The 23223-nt window shown below is 42.9% G+C and overlaps 1 protein-coding gene across 7 annotated transcripts in view; it reads left to right on the top strand.

The window, feature by feature from the left end:
- Window positions 1-5383: 5383 nt before the first annotated feature.
- Window positions 5384-23223, top strand: part of LOC132353213 (zinc finger protein 416-like) — a 39911-nt gene continuing 22071 nt past the window's right edge. For 2 of the 7 annotated variants that reach the window (XM_059904243.1, XM_059904244.1), the window contains exons 1-4: window positions 5384-6079; window positions 14078-14116; window positions 14544-14670; window positions 19610-19695. In XM_059904243.1, coding sequence (XP_059760226.1) covers window positions 5921-6079; window positions 14078-14116; window positions 14544-14670; window positions 19610-19695 — 411 coding nt within the window. In that variant the 5' untranslated portion in view covers window positions 5384-5920. Of the gene's footprint in view, window positions 6080-11268; window positions 11316-12691; window positions 12794-13230; window positions 13509-14077; window positions 14117-14543; window positions 14671-19609; window positions 21745-23223 lie in introns of those variants that run through there. The other 5 variants (XM_059904237.1, XM_059904242.1, XM_059904239.1 and 2 more) reach the window with 5 other exon arrangements.

Genomic DNA, 23223 nt, shown 5'->3' on the forward strand with positions numbered 1-23223 from the left:
TTTTTTGTGTGCAGTGCTGTGGCATCTATACAGTTTAGGAAGCACTACCACCACCAAAGTTCCTTCATGTTTTTTCAAAAGTCAGTTCCCACTCCTAGTAACCACTGATCAAATTTTTGTTTTCCTAGTTTTGTCTTTTCCAGAACATCATGTAATATGTTTTTTGGCATAATATCTGTGACATTTGTTCACATTTTAATGGTTTAGTAGTTCTTTTTATTGTCAGTCAGCATTCTATTGTATCAATGTATCACTGTTTATTCTAAAATATACCCATTGAAAGATATTTGGGTTGTTTATAATTATTGGAGATTATGAATAAAGTCACTATAAACATTCACATACAAAAAAAAAAAATTAAACAGAGGGGACTTCCCTGGTGGTCCAGTGGGTAAGGCTCTGTGCTCGCAATACAGGGGGCCCAGTGTTCAATCCCTGGTCGGGGAACTAGATCCTGCACACTGCAACTAAGTGTTCTCATGCCGCAACTAAGAAGTCCACATTCCACAACAAAGACCCCACGTGCCACAACCAAGACCCAGAGCAGCCAAAATAAACTAATTAATTAATTAAATACTAAAATTAAACCAAAAAAAGAGAAATGACTAGTAGAATTATATTGATGAAGCAAAAAATTATATTGATGAAGCAAAATATAGTAAGAGCTATAAGGAAAGAAACAGAACTACTGTTAAGAGAAATTAGGAAATAAATTTGTTAAAAAGTTTGACCATCTTAGAGTAAGAATGAACAGTTTGTATTAGAGACAAGAAAGGCTTTTAAATCCAAAATTTGCCCTCCTTACTGACCACAGCTGACCCTTAAGAACTGCAGTCATTCAATAACAAATAAAGGCTCTTAACCGTCCTCTGATTAAAAAGATTCTACAGGAGCATAACTGGAGTTAATTAAGAAAATGCTGGACTTCCCTGGTGGCACAGTGGTTAAGAATCTGCCTGCCAACACAGGGGACACGGGTTCGAGCCCTGCTCGGGGAAGATTCCACATGCCACGGAGCAACTAAGCCCGTGTGCCACAACTACTGAGCCTGCGCTCTAGAGCCCGCATGCATAGCGCCGGTGCTCCGCAACAAGAGAGGCCACAGCAATGAGAAGCCCACGCACCACAAAGAAGAGTAGCCCCCGCTCGCCGCAACTAGAGAAAGCCTGTGCACAGCAACGAAGACCCAACGCAGCCATAAACAAATAAATAAATGAATAAATAAATAAATTTATTTTAAAAAAAAAAGAAAATGCCTCTCTCCAAGAAAGGGATATGAAGATACTCAGCACAGTGTTTGTGGTCTGAATATTGGTTAAACCAAACTGTTTAATGTCTTGTAAGTGGTACACTAAGAACCAAGAAGTATCTGAGATCTTTATACTGAATGGAGGTGAGATATTATTGGAATTAAGATATTAAGTACATATAAAACATGCTTCTATTTCACAGTAACATTTATATCTGGGGATTCTTCACATCCCTGATCATTCCTGCCATTTGAAACTTGCAAACATTCAGTGATGTTTTTCTTATGTGACTCTTTCAGTTCACAAAATGGGAAAGGACGATCATCTCTTTCAGTGATGAGAGAAATTTAGAGAAAAACTCCTCTCAACTTCCACTAGCAAATTGCACCTGGAAAAGAATTTTTAATAGTGTATGTCAACAATGGCTATAGAGATGCTAAAAGAATGCTCAGTAGCTGTGAGTTCAACACACTCTTTACTGATCTTCACTGCATGTGTAGTGAAGGCTTTAAAATGGATGTGAGGATCAGTCAGTTTGGTCAGAAATGAAAGAGGAATTCAGACAGGCTAACAGAAAAAATGTGGAGAAGAAAACCAGGCAGCCATAAAGCAAGTAGACAAGAGTGACATGTCTCTGGGTCCCTCTATTTTCTCACAGCTCTGGGGGCTAGAAGCCTGAGATCAAGATGTCAGCAGGGTTGGTTCCTTCTGAGAGCTGTTTCATGACTTTCCCAAAACTTCTGATGATTTGTTCACAATCTCTAATGAACCCTGTTACACAGAAGCATCAACCCAATCTCTGCCTTCATCTTCACCTGGCATTCTCTTCTAAGGACTGTATCCAAATTATCTGTTCTTATATGGATTCCAGTTATATTGAATTAAGGGCTTACACTACTGCATTCTGACCTCATCCTAACTTAATTCTGGTATGTGTAACAGACGAATGCCATAGACCTAATAATGTTCAAAACAAGGAAGACACAAAAGAGAAAATTTTGTAGGTCACCACTTACTTCCACTCAATTACAGTCAAAACAAATCCATGATGATAGTGTAAATAGTGGTTACCATTGTAGGAGGAGCTATTGACAAGGATGGGCCACCAGGAACCTACCGAAGTGTTGGAAATATTCTAAATTTTGATCTGAGTGAAGAATATTTTGGTTTATACATGTGTAAAAATTTAAGTGAACCCATAAGATTTGTGTGCATCATTGTACATTTTAGTTAAAAAATGAAATAAAGAGTAAATGGAAGGAATTCCCTGGCAGTCCAGTGGTTAAGACTCCACACTTCCACTGCAGGGGGCACGGGTTCAATCCCTGGTCAGGGAACTAAAATCCCGCATGCGGTACAGCCAAAAAACAACAAAAACAAAAAACAAAAAGAGTAAATGGGATTTAAAAAAGGAACAACACACTTCCCTTTCAAGAACTACTCAACTTCTAATAGCTTGATTTTATGAGTAAAGTCAACACAGTTTAAAGGTCATTATAGATCCAAGAATATTTTTGTTGGCTTTATTTTTCATCCAATCAGAGCATATTTTTTGTTGAGTAGAGATGATTAAGATACAGAAGATCCAGGAAATAAATGAAGCAAATTCACAGAGAAAACATGAGAAAGTATCATGCATACTCTGTTACAGCAATTGGCCATGGCCTGAAGCAAGACTTCTACTGTGGAGAATAAGAAGGGAAACAGAAGTTCCGAAACAGATATAGGTGGATCTTTAAAATTGATGACCAAGGAATAGAAGTGTATAGACTTTATTTCCACAAGGCGCTGAGATCAGGCAGGATGATCACAATGCTAATGACAGCAGGGATCAAAACCACTAATTCACCCACAGCATCAGGCTGTGTTCTGTGCTCCTCTCTTAAACATTTTATCCTAATAACAATCTTGCACAGTAGATGTCATATTACCCCATTTTAACAAGAAGGAAACTGATGTACAGAGTTCATTAACTTGCCCAGGGTCACAATGCTCAAAAGTAGCAGAGCTGGGATTTGACACCATGTGGAATGGCTCCAGAGATGTGTTCCTGGGTGCTACACTAAGGAGGAAACAGCTCATAGCAGCTGTGTAGGGCCAACAGCCATGGAGGAAAGTAGACATGAGGTAAGGGGGAAGTGTGAGTGGGAGGATTTAATGGTCACAGTGGTGGGGGAGAGGATGATTTGCTGATGATTTTGGTCCAAAGAGGACATCTCACAGACATCAACTATCATCTACTCTCACCCACATTTCATAAAAGAAAGGACTTTCGTTTTTGTTTTTTTTGGCTGCATTGGGTCTTCGCTGCTGCGCGCGGGCTTTCTCTAGTTGCAGCGAGTGGGGGCTACTCTTCGTTGCGGTGCATGGGCTTCTCATTGCGGTGGCTTCTCTTGTTGCAGAGCACAGGCCCTAGGCGCAAGGGCTTCAGTAGTTGCAGCACACGGACTCAGTAGTTGTGGCTCGTGGGCTCTAGAACACAGGCTCAGTAGTTGCAGTGCACGGGCTTAGTTGCCCCCCAGCATGTGGGATCTTCCCAGATCAGGGATCAAACCCGTGTCCCCTGCATCGGCAGGTGGATTCTTAACCACTGCGCCACCAGGGAAGTCCAAAGAAATGACTTTTACCACCAGTCACATTCTCTGCAGATCTGAGACCTTTCTTAAGTGTGAACTTTCTAGTACTAAAAAAATGTTAGACCTGGAAATGATGATTTCCCACATTTGCTTTTATGGGGCCTGTCCATGGTGTGACATTTTCAGTGGGGAATGAGGCTGCAATGTTTTCTAAATGACTTCCCACATTTGCTGCATTTATAAGGCCTCGATCCAGGGTGAATTCTCTGGTATTTAACGAGGCTGAAGTTTTGTCTAAAGAACGTCCCACATTAGCTATACTATAAAGGCCTTTTGCTGCTGTGAGTTCTCTGGTGCTGGACAAGTTTGTATTTGTACATAAAGGTTTTGCCACATTCCCCACACTCATAAGGCCTTCTCCAGTGTGAACTCTCAAATGGCCATTGAGATAGGAGTTTTGGCTAAAGGATTTCCCATATTCACTGCACTACCAGTAAGGCCTTTCTCCAGTGTAGACTGCCTAGAGCTGAACACATGAGAACTAGCTGCAAAAGGCTTTCTACATTCTTTAGACTCTTAAAGCCTTATTCCAGTGCAGACTCTCAGATGGTGATCAAGTATGTCTTTGTGTGTTTTTCAAATCCTTCATTTTAAATTGTTTCAGTACATAAGTGAGCTCTGGATCCTTCCCTGCTATATTATCAGAAATAACAGCTGACTTTAACTCTTACCTTAAAATTATATGCTTCTCTCCTGGGTTCATGTTCTCTCAATTTTGATGCATAAGAATTGTCGAATAGAGAGGCTTTGGGGGACTTCCCTGGTAGCACAGTGGTTAAGACTCCGCGCTCAGGAGTCTTAACCAGGGGGCCAGGGTTGGATCCCTGGTCAGGGTGCTAGATCCCATATGATTGCCACAACTAAGGAGCCCACCTGGCGCAACCAAATAAATAAACTAAATAAATATTAAAAAAGAAAAGAGAGAGGATCTCAGTAGTTCTTGACCATAAAATATCATGAACTCATAGTCAGGAATATTAATCATTTGTATCCAATAAATATTTTATATTCTTTCAGAAAGATTTTTTAAAATCTTTGTGGCTGGGAAGCAGTGATGTGATCAGGCGCCCCTCACTCTTAGGACACGAGTGGGGGTAAGGTAGGGTGAGGACCTGCAGGACGCTGTATTTACCTGAGCTGGGTCCCTCCACGCGGCGACAGCCATCGCAGATGTGGGTCGAGCCGGGTCGTAAGGGGCGGTGGAGAAGCATAGGGACGAGGGCACAGCTGTTATCCACCACCGCTGACCTTCAGATATGTCGTTGTGCAATTGGGAAGGGACAACTTTTCTGTTCGAGCCTTCCCGCTCTCGTCACCTTGGGCCCAACACCGCATTCTTGAAGCTGTGATGGAGCGGACAGACGCAACAGCAGACAAAACAGCCGCTACCTGAGCGATGCCGGAAGTCCCGCCCCAAGCCTGTGGTCCAAACACACCCCCCATTACCCAGTGTTCATTGGCTTAGCGTCTGTTCCGCTTAGCAGAAGGCATTCTGGGCTGTTCCCACAGCTCCACAGGCTTCGGCAAGCGGCGCGCCGCATCAGTGACGGGGAACACAGGTTAAACGGCCCCACCAGGGACACTGGGAAGTGGAGCTGCCAACTTCCGGGCGCAGAGGCGGAGCTTAACTCCTTCTTAAAGAGGCCGAAGGCTGATTTCTGGGAATCTTGTCTGCAGGTCACCGAAGTGTTGAGAAAGGAATCACTTCAGCCTTCTTCAAGCTCAACTACTTTTGAAGGCTAAAGATATGATTTCAGCGGCTCCCAAAGTGATGCATGGACATGGACACATCATTCTACAGAGTCACTTAGACACAACGTGGGTCTGTCCCTCCTACGTTGAAGAGGATGGACGGATTCAGAGCGTTGGGTCAGGACGAGAGAGAAAAGACTCCAGGCTGGTTCCTTCCCAGACAAAAACATAGAGGTATGCACCAGCCACTGTCCTGGAATAGCAAATAGACTCATCCAAATAGACAAAAGAGAAGAATGTGAGTAAAGGGGGAAAAGGAGCTCATAATGATCCAGATAGTACATGTGGCTATGGCCTCAGCAGAAGATCTGGAAGATGTGTTGGACTCGCTGCCTGTGCTTGTGCTTGTGCAGGCAAAGGACGATGGAGCCACTAGTGCAGACCATTAGGCCTAAACACACAAAGTCAGTTGTGACGAATATTACTACAACTACAAACTTGGTAAGTCTGTCTGGATTCAGTGAGAAACAATATTCATAATTTATTTTCACACTAATTTTTTTTAACTTTTATTCTTTTATTTTTATTAATTTATTTTTTGGCTGCATTGGGTCTTCGTTGCCGCGCGCGGACTTTCCCTAGTTGCTGTGAGTGGGGGCTACTCTTCATTGCGGTGCCTGGGCTTCTCATTGCAGTGGCTTCTCTTGTTGTGGAGCACGGGCTCTAGGCGCGCTGGCTTCAGTAGTTGTGGCATACAGGATTAGTAGTTGTGGCGCACGGGGTTAGTTGCTCCGCAGCGTGCGGGATCTTCCCGGGCCGGGGCTTGAACCCGTATCCCCTGCATTGGCAGGCGGATTCTTAACAACTGCGCCACCAGAGAAGTCCTTCACACTAATATTTTTGCTGTGCTTTGGGCCATTCAGATTGATAGAAACAAAGATATTTACCAAGAGATGCAGGACCCAGCAAGGGAAACAGCAGAAACCAATGTACCTTGGGGATCTCATTCTGAGCTCCACCCACCTAGAGAAATTGGGGCAAAGCTTTATGGTCTGGAAGACACTGAAGAGGGGAGTAGTGGTGAGGGAAACCCCTCTGGCCACTCTGTGGAAAAGAAGAGAAGTTTACACCCAGACTCATTCAGGAAATATTTTGATCCAAAGCTGCCATTGTATGAGTGATCCCTCTGGAGAAAAGCACCAGGGAGTTGGCTAAGACGAGTTGATTAAGAATCAAGTCTGTGGGTCTTATCTGATGTCCAGTGAGAAGTGTGAAGTTATAAAGACAAAGGAGGGAGAAGTTCCCAAGGATTCCCACTCCTATTTGAGAGCGGAAGATAATCCCCATTCCCCACTTGGCAGGAGCTTTCACATCAATATCTATGGGATATTGATTTTATTTGAAGCCCGATGAATGACAGTTCAACAAACAAAAACATATATGCGATAAATAAACTTTGGTACATCCAGGTAGTGGAATGTTTTTCAGCACTAAAATGAATTGAACTATCAAGCCATGAAAAAACATAGACGAAACTTAAATGCATATTACTAAGTGAAAGAAGGCAATCTAAAAAGACTACATACTGTATGATTCTAACTATTTGAAATTCTGGAAAAGGCAAAACTATGGAGACAATAAAAAGAGCAGTGGTTGCCAGGAGTAGAGAGGAGTGGGGAGGGACGAATAGACAAAGCATAGAGGATTTTTATGGCAGTGAAAATATGCTGTATGACATTATAATGATGAATGTAGTCCTTATGTATTTGTCCACACCCATAGAATTTACAACACTAAGAGTGAACCTTAAACTATGGATATCGAATGATTATGCTGTATCAAAATAGTTACATATTTGGTAAAAAAAAATGTACCATTCTCATGAGTGATGCTGATAATGGAGGAGGCTACACATGTGTGGAGGTAGGAGATATATAGGAAATCTCTGTTCCCTCCTCTCAATTTTGTTGTGAACCAAAACTCTTCTAAAAAATAGTCTTTAAAAAAAAAAAAAAAGTTACCATCACCATCATGCCCAGTAACCTCCAATGCTAAATCTTACACATATTCTGTCAATTTAAATGGGCATTAAGTATGTGTGCTTTTGGGTGCAGAGGCTATTCATGGACATTCTAACTTGAAAAAACTTTAAATGTCTATCTGTATGAGTCAGATGTCTGTATTATGTCCCAGCTGCACAATAGAGTTTTCTACACCTATAAATTGAGTGAGAAGGATCTCTACACTCTGATCTGCAGTTATGAACTTTATGTCTCCTGAAGTGAAAATCCAGGTAGAGAACTCTGTAGAGTATGCTAAGTGTTTCCATGTATATTGAGGAATGAAAATATAGGCAGAGAACATATATAGAAGGTGGCAGGATTTAAAGCTAGACTTTTTAAGAAAAAAAATCTTGTTATGGTGTTTTATTTGTACAAATGTGCAAATATCACATAACTATTAAACAATAGTAAAGCAAATTTATGTTTTTAAAGTATAAAATCTAAAGGTTAAAAAATAACTGACTATCCCATTGCTTGTTTCTATATGAGAAGAAAATACTTCAAGTGAATTGAAAACACAGGATTTCAGGGAGTTCCCTGGTGGTCTAGTAGTTCGGATTCAATGCTTTCACTGCCGTGGCCTGGGTTCAGTCCCTGGTCAGGGAAATGAGATCCCACAAGCTGTGAGGCACGGCCAAAAGAAAGAAAAAGAAAAAAAGAAAAGAAAACACAGGATTTTGACTTTATATCCCTAGGGAGATATATCAAGGTAAAACTACCTGCAAAGATCTTAAACTTTGTCTACGTATTTTACTAAAAGTATTGGTATGGTATTTTGGAAACGAATATATTAATATAAGTGGAAAACAAAACTTTCTATGTAAGAATAAAGAAATTCAAATACAAAGCCAAAGAATCTGAATAAAACTAAAACCTACATTTTATAGGAACAATCAATATTAACTCATATAGTATTTGATTTTAAAAATACATGCCTTTCCTTACTCTTTAAATTGAAAGAAAATCTAGGAATTATGAACAACCCTATAACAATGCCTAAATCTACTCACTTTACGGACTATTAATTCATTTCCCAATATAAGTAAGCAGAGTGTCTTGAGAGGGGAAAAAATCTTATTCCAAGTCTAGAGCAGGAGCTTTCCAAGAAAATCCTGAAATTACTTGTCATTTAAGGGAAGCAAGGAAACAGAACACTGAGGTCACAGGATTCCACCTGAAGAAGCTGCTCCTGCACAATTTTGGTACAGCACTAACTCCAAAGGATTGGCTCACGTAAACCAAATGCCTATAAATGACATAAAAATAACTGCAAAGGTTAATGCTGGGAGATGTTAAGGAAACAACTCATTATTCAGAAAACTGTGATGGGAAAGTATCAATCATTTCTCCAGGAATATCTATACAGACTGTATTTCACAATTAAGAAATCTCTGTGCTGGCACACAAAATTGATCTGTTTTGGATGACCCCCGTGGATGTCACTTAAAATATTTTACATCCTGGGAAAAGATACAGAGGTACAAAATTAAATAATAAAAAATAAGTTCAACAACATTTTAGGGGAGACTTCTTCATGAGAACAACTCCTTCTTCCAGATGCACTGATGTTACAGTACTGGACAATGAAATATGAGGACGTTCTCATATTGCGAAGACACAAAACCACCATGCTGGACAGCACCTTGTTGAATTACCATCTTCCTGTCATGATCATTTAATATAGCAGGAATAATAACTGTGAGATGTATTTAATTTCTATGATTGAGAAATGAAACACTTATACACTTGAGGTACACTCTAGAAACACAGGACTTGTTATTAGGATAAATGATATAATTTAGAATAGTCACAAATCAAGATTGCCAATATTTTCGTTTATACACAACAATCTCCTTAAATGCATAGGCAAAAATACACCAGTGAAAGAAATTAAGTTTTGGAAAACAACATTAAAAACTAAGTAATGTGAGGGAGTTATTGAGTGAAAATCAAAAACTGTATGCAAATCATAGGATTCACATTAAATAGCAGCAGAGAAACTTTTCCTAGTTGGAAATTTTCCCAATATTAATAATTCAATTCACACAATAAGTGCGTTATCTAATAAAATTCCGGTGAAAATGTTAACAGTTCTGAAGTTTCTACGAACATCAAAATTATACAAAAATTTTAAAATCAATTTAATGAAACGAACTATCCTTAATATGTATATATAATTTAGTAGTGACTACAGACTTCTACTGGCAAAACACAAATATGGGATAGAACAATAAGGTTGCAATATATCTACGTTTGCAGGCATTTTTATAGGATAAGTTTATAGGAGCATATGTATAAAAAAACTAAATGATGAATTAGTTGGGAGAAGTGGCTTATTTAACAGACGGTATTAAAAAATTTGGAGATTTAATTAAGACTTTATAGGGGGACTTCCCTGGTGGCGCAGTGGTTAGGAATCCCCCTGCCAGTGCAAGGGGCACTGGTTCAAGCCCTGGTCCAGGAAGATCCCACATGCCATGGAGCAACTAAGCCTGTGTGCCACAACTACTGAGCCTGCGCATCTGGAGCCTGTGCTCCGCAACAAGAGAGGCCGCGATAGTGAGAGGCCCGCGCACCGCGATGAAGAGTGGCCCCCGCTTGCCGCAACTAGAGAAAGCCCTCACACAGAAAAGAAGACCCAACACAGCCAATTAATTAATTAATTAATTAATTAATTTTTAAAATCTATTCATGTGTTAATGGACACTTCAGTTGTTTCCACCTTTTGGCTATCGTGAATAATGTTGCTATGAAAATTGTTGCACACGAATATGGTTGAGCCCCTGCTTTCAATTCTTTCAGGTTTCCCAAGGAGTGGAATTGCTGAGTCCAGTGGCATTTCTGTATTAAGTTTTTGAGGAGCTGCTAAACCGGTTTTCATATTATTAAACTGTTTTTCACATTGCAGCATTTTACATTCCCATCAGCAATGTGCGAGTGTTCCAATTTCTCCACAGCCTCATCCATACTTGTTATTTCCCCTTTTCCCCCCATAGTTATCCTGGTAGATGTAGACTGGTATCTCACGGTTTTGATTAGAATTTCCCAGGTGCATAATGATGTTGACATTTTACTGAAAAACAGGAGTATTTTACTCCTGTTTTTATTGATCCTTTTCCTCCATTTTCCCCTTTCTTCTGACCTCCCATCAGTGAACAAACATGGACTGATACCTACTTTCTTAACGGGAAAACTCCCTTTCGCCCACCACCTCCTTAAAGCTTTATTTGTTCCATTTTCTGAGGCTCCCTGGCCCCTCTTCCCCCCTGCCCATCCCAGTCGGGCTTGCAGCCCACATGTTAAATTCCTTTCCTCATAGTGTCTCTTCCATTCCCCAAATAAGTCAGGGAAAGCCATCTTTCTTTCTGTGAGTAAACTGCACATAGCAAAACTGATTCCAACAGGATGTAGACACATCCTATTAGGAACAGAGGTAGTATATAATATGACTTGAGCCTGTCATTTTGGGATTTTCCTCCCCTCTTATTCAGCTCAAAAAATAATTTCCCTAACTCCAGTAAGTCTCTTTCTAGAAGGGGCTCCTACTCAAATCAGATTTCTTCCAGCCTTTAAATTATTTGGACGTTTCATGCTGTACTATGTGGATTTCCATGTAGTCAAAGCTCAGGGCAGAGGAGGAGGCTTGAATTCCTGTGTGGACCTGACCGAAAATGGTATGTGAGCAATGAAGATGCCTCAGAAATCTGCATGGGGTCACCAGGGTGTCTGGAAGAAAGCTAAACTGTGCCTGTTCAGCGTGAGACTTCACAGGGATGCACAGAGAACTGCGGCTAGGGCTGAGAACTGGCCGGAGATTGCACAGGCTGCACAGCGCCGGTGATATTAGAATCCTGACCGACCAGAGTGGGGATACCTCCCTGAACACCTTAGGTGGTTAGTGGAGACCCCAGAAAGGCTTCACTTAGGAGTAACAGGGTGCCCTAATATATATGCTCCTACCCTGGTCAGGCAGCATTGCAGCAGCTGGTGGAGGGGCCAGGAGGGAATGAGAGCAGCAACGATCCCCTAGCTGCCTGCATTTAGGCTTTGACGGTGTCCTACCTCCCCATAGGGGTTTCCTAGTCTAGGAATTCTCTTCAAGTACTTTACAACCCTCTCTTTTAATAACGGGATGAGTTATGCTTCAGCAGAATCGCGCGTTGAATTGTGTTGCTTTTCCAGACACCCCGACTCTGGGAGGACGTGCAGGTGGGGGCGGTGGGGGAACCACTGCCAGCCTACCCCATCCGCAGCAGAGCCTCCTTCAGAAGGACCCTGGCCCAAGCACAGGCTGGTCTAGGGTCCTCCCTGCGCTCCATGCTGGGGAGGCGGTTCTGTGACAATCTCTCCCTGCTCGCGTGTTCCAAGGGAACCCCATTAGTTCTTTTCCTCCAGGAACAGATGCACTTCAAGGCAGCGAAGCCATGTGTGATCTGAGGTCGCATCTTGGATAGGACAATGAGGCCTAGGCACAGTGGGTGTGGCAGGAGGGACAGGCTGCAACTCCGGACCCTACAGTGCCCGCTGGCTGCAGGCTGACAGTGACTCAGGCAGAGAGGAGGGGGGCGCGGGAGCCGGAGGAGACATCCAGGGAGAGTGGGCACCTCCCTGGATGTCTTTAATGGCACTCCCCTTGGGGTTGAGTCTCCATCCCTGGCCGCAGAGTCTGCGCTCCCCCCTTTTCACCTAAGGGCAGAATCCCAACTTTCACACGCAGCCGCCAGGGGGCGCCCGCTGGTCCGGGAGACATGCGGGCTGCGGGCTGCCAGCTGCCCTGGGGGCTTTCCGGGGGGAGAGCAGGGAGCTGCGGGGACGCTCAAAGGGCCTCCAGACCCCGCGGAGGCTCCCGGGTTCACCAGAGTCTTCCTGGGAAGGGTCAACCTGGAGCTCCCTGAAGGTCTCCCCCGGCCCCTCTGGGCTTCAGGCGCGAGGTCTCTACTGCTGGTCCCAGGACGAAGGTCCTCACCCCTCCCCCTGCAGAGGTCAAGCGCACCCCCCTGTCGCCAGCGACAAGTCCGCGCTGCTCTCCGGACGCCGAGTCCCCGCCTGACGCCCTTAAGGCAGAGTTTCAACTTTTCGGCTACAAAGTCAACTCCCGACCTTTCCAGACGACCCCCCAGGAGGCGCAGCCAAACCTGCCAACCCTGATCTGGTCAGATCACGAGCCCGTTTTGCGGTCAGGGGTCGCAGAGGGGTGGGAGCGGCTCTCACACCAGGGAGGGAACTCAGGACTTTTCGCAAAGTGTGCTGACTGTGTCTTCCCCCAACCCCCGCTCCGGGGGAGACCTCCCATGTAGCCCGCGACCACCCGGGTCAGCGTAGGGGTTCCCATGTGGGGTCGAAGCGTCGCCGACCCCTCATCCGGACACTTTCTGGGCAACCTCCGTACAGGCCCACAGGGTAGACCGCCGCCCGGGCCACAGAGCCCTAACACGGCCTCCGGGACTCCGCGATCTCGGTGTGGGCGTCCTCCTCTGTGGTTGGTGGGGCCAGGGGAACTACGCTATCCACAATGCCGGAGGCCGGGGGCCAAGACTAGCAGCCAATGAACGCCCGAAAGCAGGGCGTTTTCTCGTTCGGACCAGAGGATCTGGGTGGGACTTCCGGCGCCGCTGTTGTGGCAGTCACTGTGGCTGCTCCAGTGTCCACCCGCGTTACGAGTCCTTTAGGAGAGCGGAGTCAGGATCGGGGTGACCAGAGCGAGGAGGCTTTAGGGGAGAGGTTGTCCCCACTGCACAGCGGCGAGTCTGCAGGGCCGCGGCGGTAGATGACGATTGTACACGAGTTCCGTCTCTGTCGCCCACCACCTAAGACCCCGCTCCTCCCAGACTCCGATGGTGGCGGCTGCGCCTAGGGACCCGCCTCAGGTAAACGCTCGTCCTGCGGGCCCTGACCGCCCTCACCCCACCAGACACTAAAGCCCCAAGTGCGGGGCGCCTGCTCACGTCTATTCAGTATAGATCCCTGTGTCCAGAAGAGTGAGGATCTCATGGGTGGAGTCCCCATATCTAAAAACCAGTGTGATGACATGTTGGGAGAGTGTTGCAGGCAGAGGGACCGGTTTATGTAAAGTCGTGGAGGGGCGATTGAGCCAGAATCATTCCCACTAGGAATGGCAAGGTGAGGAGTTTTAACCTCAGGACGCCATGGAGGGTTGTGAATACAAGAGGCACATGGTGTGAGTTAGGCTTTTCAGATTTTCCAGAAGTTGCTCCGAGTAAGAACAGACTGGAAAGGGGATGAAAACACTGAGGCACAGGGAGGTTGAGTTTTTATCCAAGATCATACAGTTGTAAGAGCACTAAGGACTGAGGCTCAGAGATAATGCAGTCATCCCAGGTCACCTTGCTCCAGGGCTGGACAGGGGTACAGTGAGGCCTGAGCCTACTGAGACTACCATGGTTACATCCCTCTAATGACCTCCCTCTTCCTACAGACTCCCATGACTACAGAAGTGCTTATGGACTGTACAAAGGTGAGTGGAGGATATTCCAGGCCTTCAATTGTCCTGACCCACCCTTTGTCTCTGGGATTGTGTCCTGGGATTTTTCCAGTCCATGGACCTGGAGACCCTGAAGAAACCCCAAGCCCACATTTGGTTGTCTCTGGGAGGCACAATCTGGGACTCCAGGGGAATTGCCTGACAAGAGGGCATATGCCCTAATGCCAGGCTCAGAGTTTAGATGGCGTCTCCCTGCCCACGTGCTTGTTGTTGGTGTGGGCAGACACAGTGATCTTGATACCATGAGAAGAGAGCAGGTATCTGAGGCCCCAGGGCCTGATATTTCCTCTAAGGTGGGGACACGGGAAGGAGGATGAGCAGGAGATGGATGTCTGGGTGAAGGAACTTGGGGTCCTAGGAGAGAATTTGATCATGGAATGATCTGTCCTCATCCTGGCAGGGCTGTGTGACCTTTGAGGATGTGGCCATTTACTTCTCGCAGGAGGAGTGGGGGCTCCTTGATGAGGCTCAGAGATGCCTGTACCACAAGGTGATGCTGGAGAACTTTGCACTTACAGCCTCAATGGGTAAGGCCCTCACCCAAGGGTCCTGGTCTCTATCTTATCTTCTGTCCCCCAGAGGCAGCTCTGCCCTTTCCACAGACAGACCATGGGCTCTGCTAACTTCCCCACTTTCTTGGCATATGTGTTGTGGGTACCAGTGCTGAACTGTGTGCACTGCCCACCCCAAGTAGTTCTAAATCCTGTTGCACCAAGCTTGCAGGGAAGCATCTGGGATTTAGGAGTCTTGCAGTCAGCCTAAAACAAAGCATCTCACCTTGTTTGCTCTCACCCTGGCAGAATGAATGTGTCCAGATCCATGACACCTGGTTTCCCAAGTTCTGATTGAGTCGGTAATTTTAATAATATATATAATTAGTATTTAACAATATGTATATATGATATATAATTTTTACTGATGTTAGGTATGGGATCCTGATGGATGGGACCACAATATTATAGTAATCCACCATGAGGCACCTTTAATTTTTCCAGATTTAAGGACAGACATAATTGGGCTTTAGAATGGAAAAGCAGTGAGGATAATCACCCCTTCATTTATTAGATTTTCTATAATAAGTTTTAATCCTTGAAGGCCCTGTTTTAACATACATTGGGCTATATTAACTATTTTAACTGGGTGGCCTGTGAGGTACCATTTTATTAAGCCAATTTGTGTCAAAGACTTATGTTAATTTAAATTTATTATTCAGCATGTTAGAGCAGCTGTGCCCAATATGGGATAGTTTTGGGTAATGGGTGCTATGACATTGGAAAATTTAAGAAAAGCTACAGTTCAAGTGAGACATACCTATTTTTCTCTGTTTTGTATTTAGTTACATTCCTAAGAGTATACAGTTATGGTGTGTAAAAATAGTGGAATCCTGGGACTTCCCTGACGGTCCTGTGGTTAATACTCTGTCCTTCCATTGCAGGGGGTGTGGGTTTGATCCCTGGTCGGGGAATTAAGATCCTGCATGCTGTGTGGCCAAAAAAGTAGTGGAATCCTCACATATAATTTGAGCCCCACTAATAATTACGTTTAAGAAGTTTGACCATTGGTCCCTTTTAGTAAATGTTAAACGTTATTTATTTATTTATATTTGAACCATTGTACTGAGGAATGATTGACATTTAAAAAGGTGTACACATTTCCTGGATACAACTCAATAAGTTTGGAAATAAGTATACGTCCTTGAAACCATCACCACCATCAAGACCATAAACATATCCACTGCCTCCCACCCCTTTATTATTATTATCATCATTATTAATTTGTGTGTGTATGTGTGTGTGTGGTAAGAACACTTAGGTTGCTTCCATATCTTAGCTATTGTAAATAATGCTGCAATGAACAGAGGGGTGCATATATCTTTTCAAATTAGTGTTTTTGTTTTGTTCAGAGAAGTACCCAGAAGTGGAATTGCTGGATTGTATGGTAGTTCTATTTTTAATTTTTTGAGGAGTCTCCATATTGTTTTCCATAGTGGCTGCAACAATTTACATTCCCACCAATAGTGCACAAGGGTTCCCTTTTCTCCACATCCTCACCAACACTTGTTATTTGTTGTCTTGGTAACAGCCATTCTGAGAGGTGTGAGGTGATACCTCATGTGGTTTGATTTGCATTTCCTTGATGGTTAGTGATGTTGAACATTGTTTCATGTGTCTGTTGGCCATCTGTATGTCTTGTTTGGAAAACAGTCCATTCACATCCTCTGCTCATTTTTTAATTGGGTTGTTTGTTTGTTTTTTTTTTTTTGATATTGAGTTCACATGTGAGTTTTTAATCCATTTTGAGTTGTTTTTGTGTATGGTGTAAGGTAAGGGTCCAATTTCATTCTTTTCCATGTAGATATCCACTTTTCCCAGCACCATTTATTGAACAGGCTACTCTTTTCTAGTTTGTATTCTTGGCCCCCTTCTCAAACATTAGTTGACCATATATGCAGAGGGTTATTTCTGTGCTCTCTATTCTGTTCCATTGGTCTATGTGTCTGTTTTTATGCCAGTACTATACTATTTTGATTACTGTAGCTTTGTAATATATATAATTTGAAATCAAGAAGTGTGATGCCTCTAGCTTTGTTCTTCTTCCTTAAGAATGCCTTGGCTATTCAGGGTCTTTTGTGGTTCCATATGAATTTTAGGATTTTTTTTTTTCTACTTCGGTGAAAAATGCCATTGGAATTTTGAAAAGGGTTGCATTGAGTCTGTAGATAGCTTTGGGTAGTATATTTAAGAATATTAATTTTTCCAATCCATGAACAGAGGACCTCTTGCCATTTATTTGTGTCTTTAATATTTTTCATCAATGTTTTATAGTTTTCAGTGTAAAGATCTTTTCACCTCCATGTTTAAATCTCTTCCTAAGGGTATTTTTTGTTTTGTTTTGTTTTGTTTTGTTTTTTAATGATAATTCTATGTTTATTTTTATTTATTTTATTTATGGCTGTGTTGGGTCTTCGTTTCTGTCCGAGGGCTTTCTCTAGTTGTGGCAAGCGGGGGCCACTCTTCATCACGGTGCGCGGGCCTCTCACTATCGCGGCCCCTCCTGCAGCGGAGCACAGGCTCCAGACGCGCAGGCTCAGTAATTGTGGCTCACGGGCCCAGCCGCTCCGCGGCATGTGGGATCTTCCCAGACCAGGGCTCGAACCCGTGTCCCCTGCATTGGCAGGCAGACTCTCAACCACTGCGCCACCAGGGAAGCCCTGTTTTGTTTTTTTATCATCGTAAAAAGAATTGGTTCTTAGTTTCTTTTTTGCATAATTTGTTTTTAGGGTATAGAAGTGCACCTGGTTTTTGTATGTTGATTTTGTATCCTGCAACTTCACTGAATTTGTTTATTCTAACAGGTTTTTGGTGTAGTCTTCAGGGTTTTCTGTATGTAAGATTATGTCATCCACAAACAGAGATGATTTTATTTCTTTCTTTCCGGTTTGGATGCCTCTTATTTCTTTTTCTTGCCCAGTTACTCTGCTTAGGACTTCTAGTACTTTGTTGAATAGAAGTGGTGAGAGCAGTCATCTTTGTTATGTTCCTGATCTTTGCAAAAAAGCTTTCAGCTTTTCACCATTGAGTATGATCTTGGCTGTGGGCTTGTCATATATGGCCTTTATTATGTTGTATATAATAAAAACTTTCTCTATCAAGTTTGTTGAGAGTTTTTATTATGAAAGGATGTTAAATTTTGAGATATGCTTTTTCTGTATCTATTGAGATGACTCTCTGATTTTTATCCTTCTTTCTATTAATGTGGTATATCACATTTATTGTGTTTGCTGAAATGTCTTTGCATCCCAAAGATAAATCCCAGTTGAACATGTTGTATGATACTTTTTTTTTTTAATAAATTTATTTATTTATTTATTTTTGGCTGTGTTGGGTCTTTGTTGCTGTGCACAGGCTTTCTCTAGTTGCGGTGAGCAGGGGCTACTCTTCGTTGCAGTGCACGGGCTTCTCATTTTTGTGGCTTCTCTTGTTGCGGAGCACGGACTCTAGGTGCGCAGGCTTCAGTAGTTGTGGCACATGGGCTCAGTAGCTGTGGCTTGCGGTCTCTAGAGCTCAGGCTCAGTAGTTGTGGCACACGGGCTTAGTTGCTCTGTGGCATGTGGGATCTTCCCGGGCCAGGGCTCGAACCCGTGTCCCTTGCATTGGCAAGCAGATTCTTAACCACTGCACCACCAGGAAAGCCCTGTATGACACTTTTAATGTGCTGTTGAATTTGGTTTACTGTATTTTGTTGAGGATTTTTGCATCTATGTTCATCAGGGATATTGGCCTTTGATTTTCTTGTGTTGTAGTGTTCTTATCTGACTTTGGTGTAAGGGTGATACTGGCTTTGTAAGATGAGTTTTGATGTGTTCCCTCCTCTTCAGTTTTTTTGAGGATTGGTGTTAAATGTTTCATAGAATTTACCAGTGAAACCATCAAACCCTGGGATTTTCTTTTGGGGGAGGTTTATTATTACTGATCCAATACCCTTACTCATTATTGGTCTTCTCTGATTTTCTATTTCTTCAAAATTAAATCTTGGTAGGTTGTATATTTCTAGGAATGTATCCATTTCTTTTAGGTTATCCAATTTGTTGGTGTATAATTATTCATAGTAGTGTCTTATGATCCTTGTATTTCTGTGGTATCAATTGTAATGTTTCCTCTTTCATTTATAATTTTATTTATTTGAGTCCTCTCTTTTTTTTTCTTAGTCTAAGAAGTTTGTCAATTTTATCTTTTTCAAAAAATCTTAGTTTTGATCTTTTCTGTTGTTTTTCTAGTCTCTATTTTGTTTATTTCCACTTTTATCTTTATTGTTTCCCTCCTTCTGCTAACATTGTGCTTAGTTTGTTCTTTTTCTAGTCTTTGAAGTGTGAAGATAGGGTGTTTACGATCTTTCTTTTTTTCTTAGTGTAGATATGTATCTGCTATAACCTTCCCTTTTTAGAACTGCTTTTGCTGGGTCCCATAAATTTTGGTATTTTGTGTTTCCATTTTCATTTGTCTCAATATATTTTTTGATTTCCCTTTTGATTTCATCTTTGACTCGTTGGTTGTTCAAGAATGTGTTATTTAATTTCCACATATTTGTGAATCTTCCAATTCTCCTCCTGTCATTATTTTCTACGTTTATCGTATTTTGGTCAGAAATGATATTTGGTATGATTTCAGTTTTCTTAAATTGGTTAAGACTTGTTTTGTAGCCTACCATATGATCTATCCTGGAGAATTTTCCCTGGAAAATTCCTGGAGAATTTTCTTGAGTAGTGTGTATTCTGTATTCGATAAAATGTTCTATATATGTCTGTTAGATCCATTTGGTTTATAGTGTTCAAGTCCACTGTTTCCCTGGCCGTGAAGGTTTTTTAAGATGTCAAAACATCATATTATACAGAAAGTTTTAAAAAGAACATGATTAATACTCTCCCACCATAATCAGCATGATTCACAAATATTTCTCTTCTTTCAGTTTGTTTGCATGGAACAGAGAATAAAGAGACACCTTCTGAGCAAAATGTTTCCCTAGAAGCTTTATCACAGGTCAGGACTCCAAAGGTAGGTCCAATCAGCCAGAAGGCTCACCCCTGTGAGAAATGTGTCCCAATCCTGAAAGACATTTTGCACCTGGCTTACCTACCTGGGCAGAAACCATACTTGATTGGGGCATGTGCAAACCTACGACAGCTTCAGAAGCATTTCAGTGCAAAGAAAAGTGACATGGATAGGGCATCATTTGTAAAGAGTTGCATATTCCATGTGTCAGGGCATCCCTTCACCTGTAGGAAGGTTGGAAAGGATTTCCCAGCCACTTTGGGTGTTCTCCAGCACCAGATCACTCCCACTGGTGAGAAACCCAACAAAATCACCAAGTGTTGGGAGACCTTTCATGGTAGGAAAAGTCATTACAAGTTGCGTGAATGTGGGAAAGCTTCCAGCTACAAACAGAGTCTTGTTTACCACCCAAGAGTCTCTACTAGGAAAAGGGTTTATGAGTCTAGCAAATATAGGAAAGCCTTGCGCTGTAAGTACTCGCTTGTTCAGCTCCAGAGAGTCCACACTGGAGAAAGGCCTTACGAGTGCAGTGAATGTGGAAAATCTTTTAGGCAAAGAGCCACCCTCATTATACACCAGAGAGTTCACACTGGAGAAAGGCCTTATAAATGTGGCGAGTGTGGAAAATCCTTTAGTCAGTGCTCCAATCTTATTGAACACTGCAGAATTCACAGTGGAGAAAGGCCTTATGAGTGTGAGGAATGCGGAAAAGCCTTTGGGTGCAAATCCAATCTTGTTCGGCACCAGAGAACACACACTGGAGAAAAGCCTTATGAGTGCAGCGAATGTGGGAAATTCTTTAGACAAAGCTTCACCCTTGTTCAACACCGGAGAATTCATACCACAGCAAGGCCTTTTGTGTGTGTCCAGTGTGGGAAATCCTTTAGCCACAGATCCACTCTCATTAGACACCAGAGAGTTCACACTAGTGAAATGTCTTATGAGTGTGGGGCATGTGGGAAAGCCTTTGGATCCAAATCCAAACTGGATCGGCACAACAGAAGTCACACTGGAGAAAGGCCTTATGAGTGTGCTGAATGTGGGAAATCTTTCAGACAAAGCTACAGCCTCGTTGAACACCAGCGAATTCATAGTAGAACAAGGCCCTTTGAGTGTGGCCAGTGTGGGAAGTCCTTTAGCAGAAGAGCCATCTTCACTAAACACCAGAGAATTCACACTGGAGAAAGGCCTTATAAATGTGGCGAGTGTGGGAAATCCTTTAGTAGAAGCACCAGCCTTATTCAGCACTGCAGTATTCACACTGGGGCAAGGCCTTATGAGTGTGGGCAGTGTGGGAAATCCTTCAGGCAAAAGTCTGTCCTTATTCAACACCAGGTAGTTCACACTGGAGAAAGGCCTTATGAATGTGGCGAATGTGGGAAGTCCTTTAGCCAGCGCTCCAGCCTCAATCTCCACCGAAAATTTCACACCAGGGCGAGGCCCCATGAACACAGGAAGTATGGGAAATCCTTTACTCCAAACAGCTAACATTGTTTAGTACCAGGAAGTCCACACTTTGAGAAAGGCCTTAGACCTCAAGGAATTGCTGTCTCCTCGTTCGTTATAATAGCACTAGACAGCTTCTGTGAGGGAGCCATCTGCCTGAAATTGAACCTCATACTTGCAAACATCCAGAGGGGCGAAATTCCCAATGAGTTCCAGGGACCTGTGAAGCTTACAGGAGCTACATTCCATGTTCTAAACTCCCCAGGGCCCTTATCAGAGTTACATCTCTGCCATTTTCTCTGATAGAACCCATCTCACCTCTCCTGCCTTGCACAGTATTTCATCGGTCACCCTGATGTGCTAACACAAGGCAGATGTCTGTGCTCTCTCCTATTCCCTGGAGGAAATCTTGAGTAGTCTGTGCCCTTATATTTTCCTATTTCCAATTGATTAAGTATGAATCTGACCCTTCATCAAAATTGTTGGTTTCACATGACATTTGTGGTTGATTTTCCTGCCTCAAAGTCACCAACTGGTAATTGCCTCCCCTCCCCCCCCCCCATTGCTCTGGTTTGTGCAGCAATAAAGGTCTTATTGTTTAATCTACCTTTAATCTTGGGGGTTGTATTCACTGTGGGGGGGGGTGGAAAACAGAATTGGCCTGTTTGTACGAAGGGATGGGCCCTCAGCCTCTTGTGCCTCAGCAGGGGCAGTATAATGACAGAATAGTTTTCATTCCAGTTTTGGCCTAATTTGCATTGCTCCCCAAGACCTCCTAGGAACTAAAATAATGCTTTGTGGTCCTAATTTGGGACCTGGAAGCCTACATAATGTATGACCACAGGTTACCCTGAGGAGGGGTCACTTATTTTGGCAAGCTCCAGGGCCTTTGGGACCTCCATGACTTTGTCTCATATTCCCAGAGGGTGTACTATAATGCCCAGCACTGTTGAGGGGAAGCTTTTCACCAGGTTCTACAAAGGAACCAAGTGTCCTGATGTTCATAATTCTGTGGACTGGTATCACTCCTCAGACTACAGGAGCCGGGTTTCAACCATACTTGGTAGTGAAATCCTGGGTGGGATTAATAGTCAGTGGAAGAGCATGCAGCAAATTAAATGGAGTGTGCCTCTTCTAATGTGCATCCATAAATCTTCCAGTGACTATGGCTGTGAGGAATCACAGATCCACCAAAGGCTGTGTACCTCCTATAGCTGAATTCATTGTCAGCAAATAATCTAAAGGTTTTGTGTTCTCGTTGTCTTTCTGGGCTGGTCAACTCAAGTCCGTTGCTGTAAAGGCAGGGAAATGAGAACAGAGAATGGAGATCCTGTTGTCCAGGGACGTGTCTTTTGTGGTCCAGCCAGTGGTCCTGTTGTCCCAGACTGCAATGGCCTCCATTGCTTGCCCATATTTCCAGCACTGATTCAGGGCTGCCCTTCCCCAGGAATGGGAAAAAATAGAGTGGAGTCAATATTGAGTTGTTAAACCTTCTGGTTTCCAGAAAGAGTGGGAGGTCCAGATTTTTTTATTTTGAACCATTTTTTTTAGAAACTTTATTGAGGCATAATTGACATGCAATAACCTATACATATTTAAGGTGTATAGTTTGAAAAATTTTGCCATATATATAAACCAATAAAACCATCAGAATCACGATAATGAACATAACCATGATTTACCTCATGCCCCTTTACAATCTGTCGTTGCCCTTCCCAAGCCTACAGGAGTCCAGTGATTTACTGCCTTCAACAATAAATTAGTTTGCATTGTCTAGAACTTTACTTGAATTGAAGTATAAAAGTGTTTGCTCTTTTTTTGTTGTTGATATTTTTCGTACTGCCTAATTATTTTGAGATTCATCAATGTTGCTTGTATGAATAGTTCATTTTTTTACCGTTGAGTAGTATTCTTGTCTATGGATATGCTATGATGTGTTTATCCATCCATCTGCTAATGGGCAATTGGGTTGTTTCCAGTTTGGTGTTGTTAGAAATAAAGCTGCAATGAACATAGGCATACAGTTCTTTATATGAATATGTGTTTTAATTCTCTTGTGCCACTACTTCAGAGTATGTGAATGTT

The sequence above is a fragment of the Balaenoptera ricei genome, chromosome 19, assembly GCF_028023285.1.
Source record: "Balaenoptera ricei isolate mBalRic1 chromosome 19, mBalRic1.hap2, whole genome shotgun sequence".
In the NCBI taxonomy this organism is placed as follows: Eukaryota; Metazoa; Chordata; class Mammalia; order Artiodactyla; family Balaenopteridae; genus Balaenoptera; species Balaenoptera ricei.